This window comes from Chenopodium quinoa, unplaced genomic scaffold (assembly GCF_001683475.1).
Source record: "Chenopodium quinoa cultivar QQ74 unplaced genomic scaffold, ASM168347v1, whole genome shotgun sequence".
Classification (NCBI taxonomy): domain Eukaryota; kingdom Viridiplantae; phylum Streptophyta; class Magnoliopsida; order Caryophyllales; family Amaranthaceae; genus Chenopodium; species Chenopodium quinoa.
The window spans coordinates 635,217-644,984 of NW_018743893.1; the positions used below are offsets into that span (position 1 = coordinate 635,217).

The 9,768-nt window shown below is 36.2% G+C and overlaps 1 protein-coding gene across 1 annotated transcript; it reads right to left on the reverse strand.

Moving 5' to 3' along the window:
- Window positions 1-8,144, reverse strand: LOC110686661 (protein DELETION OF SUV3 SUPPRESSOR 1(I)-like). The gene is made up of 3 exons (XM_021863264.1): window positions 8,001-8,144; window positions 7,758-7,854; window positions 1-456 (listed from the first exon to the last, which is right to left on the reverse strand). Exons 2-3 carry the CDS (start codon window positions 7,849-7,851, stop codon window positions 326-328), a joined length of 225 nt encoding a protein of 74 aa, XP_021718956.1. The 5' UTR covers window positions 7,852-7,854; window positions 8,001-8,144; the 3' UTR covers window positions 1-325.
- Window positions 8,145-9,768: the final 1,624 nt, after the last annotated feature.

A 9,768-nucleotide genomic window follows, 5' to 3' on the forward strand; every position in this document is an offset into this window, starting at 1 on the left:
TATATGGTCAACGCATAATATCAATATAGAATATAGAAAAGCAAAAGCTGAAAGCTTAGCCAAACACTGTCGAAAAATATACAAAGGAAACAGGTTCAACTAATCATAATGGTCCATAGAATCCATAGATGTTCCTAAGATACCAACTAAAAGTTTAACATGACCAACTATCTTCTTCCACTTCCATTTCCATTAATAAAATTCCACATCGCCCGTAATAAAAAGTTTGAGACATTAACTACCACAGGGATAAAAGGCACCTCAACTTAATTTTGAGAAAGATGATAATTGGATTGAAAATAACCAATAGCCATCAGCAACTGATTCATTTATTTTCAGCAACATTACTCTCAAGCTCCCTCCTTAGTTGCAGAGAGAAGTCATCGTTGACATCATCATCATCCCAATCGTCTTCCCACTGCTGAGTCACCTCCTTGCCTTCCTTGCTGTCCCACTCTGTAGTAGTAATACATAATCAATTGTGAAACCAAAGCAAGTGTAAATCCACATTGAAAGCATAGATTATCCATTTGCAAGGTTACAATGGTTTTGTCCTCTTCTGTTTAAATGTTATACAGAAATGTTGAATCACGGTACCCTGAATGTATTGACAGATATAGTTTACAGAGAGAAGGGGGGGGGGGTGAACATAGTAATGCACACTGATAGTTAAGCCTTGATAAAGGGAGACAAGTGCTGAAAATACAGGTTACAAGTCCTCAGACTATGGAATCCCTGTTCCCATCACATACTCCCCACCCCAAGGTCAATTGCAAAGCGCACTCTACTGCTTACTGAGAATTCAAATGTTACATATTAATGCAAAAATTAGAGACTCCATCTATAATATTGCAAATCAAGTTTAATCAGGTCCCAAAAGCTACAGAATAGTCAAGATGCAATTAGCCAATAAAAATCAATGAAATGAGAATGTAAACCAGACGCAACACTTTGGCGATGGATGCACACCTAGCTTCATGCTACTACGATTACTCAACTTTAGTTAAACTTATCAAAAATGCTGACTCTCACTCACCCAATAATCAAACCATTTTGGTAAAATGTATGTTTTCTCTAGTTTCTCTACCAGGCCCCACAAATTACAATGAAATTCTCCTGGAGTGGGTAGACTCTTGTAGTCTTGTTAGCATAAGCTACATAATCCTATCAGAGTAAACAATAATAAACCAGACTCTGGCATTTTGGTAATGTACAAACACCTGGCTTGTATAGAGCCCTGGATTTCGGAACAATGGTATGTGCGGTAATGATTAAAAGCTACAAATTATTCTTAGTTACAGATGCTTGTTGGAAAAAGTTCCTTATTAATGAAAGACACTACCTCAAAAGTGCAATATAACAAAAATGTTCACAGCATTTGTAAAAAAAAGGGAGCTTAATTTTTCAAGCCATGAGTTTCACCAAGAAACATATGGTATCAAGACTTCGAAAGTTGAGTCGCTGTGGCAGAGGGAGGAGGCACATGCATCAAAAGATGCTAGACACCAAAAATTAAGTTAAAAAAAATGAAGGAATTATGGAAAGAGACACATAACAGTAAAAAATGAATACAACACGCAAGGATGGGGGAATTTCCAAACAGCAAAGCAATAAAAGTTAGGAAGACGGCATGAAGGGGTGAGAGAAGACACAGTGAATGCAAGGCCAGAGAAGGTATTCTTTGAAAGTTTGAATCACAAGGTCAAAAACTCCCTCCCATTTCAAGTCATATTCCATAATGCACCTTTAATTTTAAAAAAAAAAATTCTCTTATAATTTCTCCATTAAATGTAATTTGCAACAAGGGGGGTGGGGGGGGGGGGGGGGGGGGCGGGGGAGGAATGAAACTTCAGGGTACATAATTAAGAGCTAAGAGGGGAGAGAGAGTGAATAATACTCTAGCCAAACTAACCCACTGTCACCACCCACACCGCCTTCACCACCACCCACACCACCTAGCCACGCCACACCCACAAGCCCAAACCCAGACCCACAAACCAAACCCGGTACCACCCAAATACCACCCAGAACCACCAAAACCAATCCAAAACCACCAAAAACCAACCCACGAACCACCACAAAATCGAGCCACCCAGAACAAACCCAGAACCACCACAACCCAAAATCACCCACGAACCACAACGACTCAAAATCGAGCCACCCAGAACCACCAAAAACCAACCCACAAACCACCCAGAACCACCACGACCCAAAACCACCACCGAACCCCAACCCAGATCTACAATACCCAAATCCACCCCAATTCGGACCCAAAACCACCGTAAATAAAACCCAGAACCACCGTAATCCGGCTCTAATCCACCCTAAGTCACTCAAACCTAGAACCACCAAACTTGTCTTCTTCGCCGTCTTCTTCATTGTTGTACTAAATCTTGAATCTTCTTCTTCAATTCGTTGTTCTTTAAGAAATTCTTTCTCAAATATGATTAATTGAATTAGGAAGATGAAATTGTTGTTGATGAAAGAGCTTGAGGTTGAAGGAGGAGAGAGAAAGATGAAATTGTTGTTGTTGATGAATAAAGGTGGAAGATGAAAGATTTGAGGGAGATGAATGAACTTTGGGTTAGATTAGTGTTATAATAGTTTATGATTATGTATACTATTAGGTGTTAATAATTTTTAAATAAGGGCATTTTGGTCTTTTTGTCTGAAAAAACTTACTAAAAAAGGAAAAAAGAAGTTTGTTGAAAATAATAGTTAGCTTCCATTTTGGGTAAATGTTGCAAACGGAGGTAGTATTTCTTTCCCTGTTTAGGTTGACAACCAGAGATTAGTCCGAAGATCATCTCCTAGAAGATGAGTGTCAATCCTAGAACATTGGCTTGTAAAAAAAAAGTAGCGAATCTACTAGCCAAGAAAAACAAGACCATCGCCGAAGCAGTAAAAAACTTCAGGATGCAGATTTAATCAAACCTAGCGCTTACACCAAATGGTTGGCGGATGTAATGATGGACATGAAGGCCAATGACTCCCGAAGGATGTGCGTTGACTTTATGGACCTAAATAGGGTTTGTCCGAAGGATTTCTTATCCCCGCCAAGGATCAATTAACTAGTGGACTCAACAAGTGGGCATACTCTGCTTAGTTTCATGGACACATTTTCGCCAAAGCTGTAAGGGTTGCTTGATCTAGCTTGTGGGCTAGCATATCAAATTTTAAAGCAATAAGAAAAATCTATCTCGGTCTCACTAACTAGTAGCAAAGGTAAAAAAGGGTCGATCCCATGAGAGATATTGGATCATTCACCAAATGTTATCATTTAGACAAGCAAATTAAGTCAAGGTTTTGGTTTGGATCTATTTCAATTACTAATTCAAGACAATTAAAAGCTAAGTGGGGAATTAACAATATTAAAAAGGTTTATAGGTCGGGTTATACCACTGAACTTCATCACAAACCACAACTAGCATGTACAATAAGGCAAAATAAGGGAAGTCATCTAAGGCACCCAACTTAACCCTAGATATACGATTAATTTGAAAAATCATCTTTACTTTTTTTAGAAATTTATGTTTGCAAATATTTTTAATATTACCTCATCAAGAATTAATTGTAAATTATCTTAATACTTCTATACACAAAACATAAAGAAAAAAGACCCGACGAAGACAGACTATAGAAAGTAACTCAATAATGAGTTCACAATGACATGATAATCACCACATTAGGCAACAAGTAACAATTTTATAAAATGGCTTGAGTTGTCAGTCTTATACAACAAAAGCCTAACAAAAAATGAAACAAAAAATAAAAAAATGACGCGGAGTTTATATGGGTTCGGGTACCCAACCCATGTTCACGGATTTTAATGATAACATGTTAGGGTTCTTCTTTCAAAGTTACAATATTCATAATGAGGAGAAGAGATTGATAAACATGGTAGATCATGTGCTTAAATTAAATGTCCATAAGAAAATCTCTTGACTAGAATTTAGTCAAATAAAAAACTAACGTACACAAGCACAATAAAATTTAAAGTCAAGTAGTAGATAGTAGATAGTAGCAGTAGCATCAACATCGGCATCAGGAAGGGTGGAGGATCTCACAAGGCAACAAGGTTTTCGATCTCCTTGAAATCCAAAAAAAATACCAGCTCGGAGCATAAATGAGCTTCTACTTTAATCACTCTTTTCAAAAGGCACATTGTGGTGACATGTTAGGCTACTTAAAGTATTTTGTAGCTGTAACTTTCAAGGCTTCATCAAAAGTAGTACCCTAACTATATGCATTACCTTGTCCTAAACGGGCTTTAGAGCTACCACTCCCCTAATTCCCACTACTTGAAGGCTCATTAGGAAACTTTGGGATGTATTTACAGTGGTAGATGTTGTGAAGCCTACTTTGTTACGTCTCTTGTTTCATAATACCCTACAAAGCACAAAAGATGTGTCTCCCCTTGGCAGATAGAGCGGAAACAGAAAGGAATTTGGCATTCCAAGATCTGACTTGCTACCCGAAAAGCTCTTCTTTTTATGCCAGCAGGGGTGAGTAAGAAACGTAGTCTAGGAAGACTAATTGAGAATGGGAACATCGACCAAGATATCGATTCAGCCCGAGTCAGGGAGGGAAATCAGGAAGAAAGGGCAAATTTCTTTGATTCTTGGTTCTGACAAAGGGCGGATGGGGTAGGCAAAGATAGCTGCATTTCTTTAGGTTCGATTCATCAATGTCGGTATCTAAGTCACAGATTGATGTTGTCCTCCCTTGGCTGATTAAGCAAAGCTTTTTTAGCTATAAGACCCCATAATACCCGATTGAACAAGAGGTGTTGTTTCGTCGAAAACTTACAATATGGACTCTGCCCCTTGCTCACTTTCCCTACCTTTTTGGAGTCCGGGAAAGGAGCGGGGGCAGAAACAAGCAAAGTTTCGTGCAATCCAATAAAAAGAGGAACAACAAATAAGACTTCCTCGCCTTATTGAGACAGAATGAGTTGCTAGATTTTTTTATTTTTTTTTGAAACAAGAACGAGTTGCTAGCTTAGTCCCTTAGCAAAGAAGGAAATTACTCACTTGCTTCTTCTTAAACGTTCGTGATCCTTGCGAACGGAAAGCAAGCAAGAAAGCTAGCCATCTTCGACCTCATCTACTGGCCACACTTCCTCTGGCATTACGACCTCTCACCTTAAGGGTACAATTTCAGGTTTAATAACTTAGCTGGATTGGTTACGCTGTCTACTAGAGTATGCTAGAGCTTGCAGGCCGAGCCTCCTCCAAATACTTAGGATGTATTGAGAATGCCTTTGAGAAGAACCCACACGGCGGGGTTAATCCTGGCAGGTTGTAGCTACCGGGAGCCTTATCCTCTTGTCAACCAGACTGATCTCGTGTGTCTTACGATGAGAACAATCTCGCTTTGAGATGACACACCCCCAAAACTCCCACACCTTTCTTGGTTGGAAAGAGTTACTTCTTAGAATTCCCTCCCTTTATAAGCTCTAAAAAGAGATCATGGCGTTCCGTTATGGTTTTTAAGATACTGAATTACAAAGCCCACTTAATGGTTTGAAAAGCACACATCCAAGTCCAAATTGGTCTCTAAATGCAGGAGAAAATATAATAGATGTCGTTACAATGTCTAAACTACTCTATCATGTTTTGAATATCGATAAAGTGTCTTAATACCATTGCAAGACTAATGACTTAATGCTTTATGATTAGATTAATAACTAAGCACTATCATGAGCTAAATTTATTGCCATATAAACTTGTAATAAAATGGCAGCAGTTATTAGAAAGATGAGCACATATGTAAACAATTTCGAACCTTCAAGTTCAGCTGAAAAGCTCCATGTTAACTTCTCACAACAACAATGACGTCCTCCATGATTGGACCCCTTCCAATTCACATTGCAACTTCCGGAATAAGTGTTATAATAACCTAAGTTGCAATATGAATTGGAAAGGGTTCAATCATAGAGGACGTCATTGTTATTGTGAGAAGTTAACATGGAGGTTTTCAGATTGAGAAGAACATGAAGGTCCGAAATTGTGCACATATGTGCTCTTGAATAACTGCCACCAGTTTATTACAAGTTTATATGGCAATGAATTTAGTTCATGATAATGCTTAGTTATTAATCTCTTCATAAAGCATTAAGTTATTAGTCTTGCAATGGTATTAATACACATCATCGATATAAAAAACATGATAGAGTAGTTTTAACATTGTAATTGCATCCATTATATTTTCTACTGTATTTAGAGACACATCTTTTGTGCTTTGTAAGTATTATAGGACAAGGAGCATATCAAAGTAGGCTTCACAAGATCTACTACCATAAATACATCACAAAGTTCCCTAATGAGCCTTCAAGTAGTAGGAGTTAGAGCCTGTCGAGGACAAGGTAATGCATGTGGTTAGGGTACCACTTTGATGGAGCCTTGGAAGTTACAGCTACGAAATACTTTTATTAGCCTAATACACCACCACAATGTGCCTTTTGAAAAATTGATTAAAGCAGAAGCTCGTTTACGCTCTGAAATGATAGCTGGTATTTTTTCACAAGTTAAAAAAGATAGCGGAGATTGACAAACTTGCTGTCTTGTGTGATCCTACGGACCTACACCCTCCCCGAAGCTGATACTGATGTTGATTACTATCTACTACTTCACTTTAAATTTTATTGTGACTTTCGTAGGTTAGTTTTCTATTTGATTAAATTCTGGTCAAGAGATTTTCTTATGGACATTTAATTTAAGCACATGATTTGCCATGTTTATCAATCTTTTCTCCTACCATGGTATAACCAAGGCCATTTGTGGTGGAAACAACTAATAAACTATGTGGTATACAACCCAACATCCTAACTCTTAGCTTCACCAATTTGGCATGCAATTGTCAAATCTATGGCTTTCCCATTAAATAATAGTATATTTGAAACATTTGTTAGCTTGCACTACTCCGGAAAATAGGTCTATCATATATGTCTAGAATAGTTTCAAAGAGCCTTATTCCTTGATTCTTCTTCAGAGTTGCACATTGTTTGAACTTGATCGACACAAAATAACCCTCTGTTAGGATAAATTGGAGAATCAGATCCCAAACAACTCACCATTTCTAACTAACATAACAAGCCATAAACCACAATCTAAGGTCATCTTATTTTCGACCAGATCAACATATGATTATCAGTACGTCTTTATATGTGTACACGTGCATAAGCTATTAAGCTCATTGCGCTTGCATTTGCCTACCCAGTGCAACTATCTTCTTGTATACTAGAAAGGAAAACCCTCATATCTTTTGGATACCTTCTTCCCTTTCAACACTCACATTTTCAATTATCAGCCAAATCATCTTTTTAAGCAATAAAGTAGCTTAAGATTCTAGAGGCAAAGAACATAATGCATCCAACAGTCCAACCACAAACAGAAATGGAGGTTATTATCAATCTAACATGGTATCTAATGCTTAAAACTGTATGCAATTTTTTTAAACTCATAATAACCAGCGTAATAGAGGATTGTATGACCACATTCCACTTTGAGCAAAAGTTAAAATTTCAACATTTCAATTCAAAAATGGGCAGAAATCACACAACCTTTTCCTCAAATCGAGAATAAGGAACATGCATATACTAAATTAAGATCAAAGAGACAAAAAACAACGTAAATCAAAACCTAGTAAATTGCTAATTTGCTAGGTTGTACCAGAATTCAATGGAATCAAAATACAGCAATGAAAAAATAAGCTAAAAATCAAAATAACGAAGACAATAGTTTCAAAATTATTACCAAGATCGATTTCAAACTCCTCAAATTCATCATCGTCTTCAAAAAGATCCATCTTAGCTTCTTCGGAAGCTGGTTTAGCCTCGTTCGTCGCCATTACCTAAAATGTTCAATTTCAACACACTGTATGAAACCCTAATTTTCGGAAAACAGGGCTCGAAATTCAATCAACAAAAACGCAATTGATATTCGATTAATAAGAAGAAATTGAAGACAAAAAAGTAATTAAGCGGCTAATATACTCACCAGTCACCAGAAAACAATTTAGGGAAGAACTGAAGATTTGGAGCGAAGAGAGATAAATACTATTTAAGAAAGCATGATGAAGTAACAAAGCAAAACGTTGCTTATTTTAAAGCGGGATCTAGAAAGAAAGAAAAGGATCTTAATTACGCACAAAATTATTGGGCCTCCTTCGGCGTAGTGGCTTGTAGCATTTGTGTTTTGGGCTATGTTTTCATGACCTCTCTTTGATATTATTACGGAAGGCTAGTAGCTAGAAGGTTTCGAGGATCGTTCATGTACAATTGGTTGTATCTTGTAAAGGACAACTAAAGTTACTCCGTATTTTTTTATGTTGTATGCCCATAAGGTACAAGCACGGAAATTGATTACTAACAGTAGTTGTATACTTGCATGGCTTGTATCTTGCATAAAGTATTACTGATTGTACATTGAAAATTGTTGAATGATTTCTACTCTGTATTACAATGATAGAAAATCTTGCAATATGGGAAGAATTTGACCCCAAAGGAAAATAAGAGGTGGGGGTTATTTAATAAAGTAAACAACCCTAACATATTTCAAGGTTTGGGTTGTGCCACTTATGATTTATTAAGTTTGTAATAGACATTTTTTAATTTTCTCATAGTAAAAAGGATTCTTTTTATTAAAAAAAAAAGGATGCATACAAATTAGGGTATTCTTCTTTAAAGGCTAATCTCTTACTAATCTAAACAAAAAGTTACTACCAAAAATGCAAAAAAAAAAACCTTACAAAAGCAATATATAATCGGATTACGATTAGCTTATCACATATTGTTCTCTAGGTATATGTTGCTAGGAATTCCTCTATCAATTAGTTGATCATACAAAAAATGGCAATATGATGACTCATAAAACATGATCAATGAGACCTTACTTTTATTTATGAACATAATTTTGTATTTTACATGTCAACATATTTGGATATCTTATCTTCCTATAAAAAAAGGGTGGGACAAAAGGACATCGTTAGATTGTTAGGCTACACAAAGTCAACTAACAAGAAGAAATTAAAGGATTGTATTAGGTAAAATAAAAGCTAAATTTTATTTATTAGCTCTTACCTGCTTTTGTGGTGGATCTCAAATGGACACTTACACTAATGCCTACCAATGGAAAAGCACAACCATAATGCAATGAATGATTTTTACCTTTCTAAATTTAATGATCACTTTTCAATTGAGCTTTGAAGTATCAAATTTAATCATTCTTACTAGTTTGTGCACCTAATCATAAAGCAATGACCAATTTTACAAATTACGTACGATAAAAACTTAAGGTACTTACATTCACTTATACGGATGATATTTTAATAGTTGTATATTAAGGTGAATAAATGTTTTTTATACTCTCGAAGTTAGTGATCACATGTTGACATTATTCAAATTGAATATCTATGATTTTGACCTAAAATGTATGATGTACATTATCAAACTAGTATTATGATGAGGCTCCTTTCACAAGAGTACAGTCCCCCCCCCCAAAAAAAAAAAATATATGAAACAATAATAATAATTAGAAAATCAATTGTGATTAAGGGAGTAATTTTACTCATTAGAACTTTGTACTCTAATTTTTATTAGGGTGGTAATTGTGATGAAATCACTTCTATGTCAATGTCCTATAGGTAAATCGTAAATAGGTGTCAAAAACTGAACAAAGTTTTCCAAGAACTCAGGTCACTAAGTCATTTGCATAGATAATGTTTAAGCTACTGCCCTTGATAAAAAATTCAGCCATACATTTAGCA

What these genes read in the sequence shown, in the direction of transcription:
- LOC110686661 (XM_021863264.1), bottom strand. Translation starts at nt 7,851, where the DNA reads ATGGCGACGAACGAGGCTAAACCAGCTTCCGAAGAAGCTAAGATGGAT. An exon ending in GGAGTTTGAAATCGATCTTG is followed by an intron (nt 457 to 7,757) that starts GTAATAATTTTG and finishes TTACTACTACAG; the next exon opens with AGTGGGACAGCAAGGAAGGC.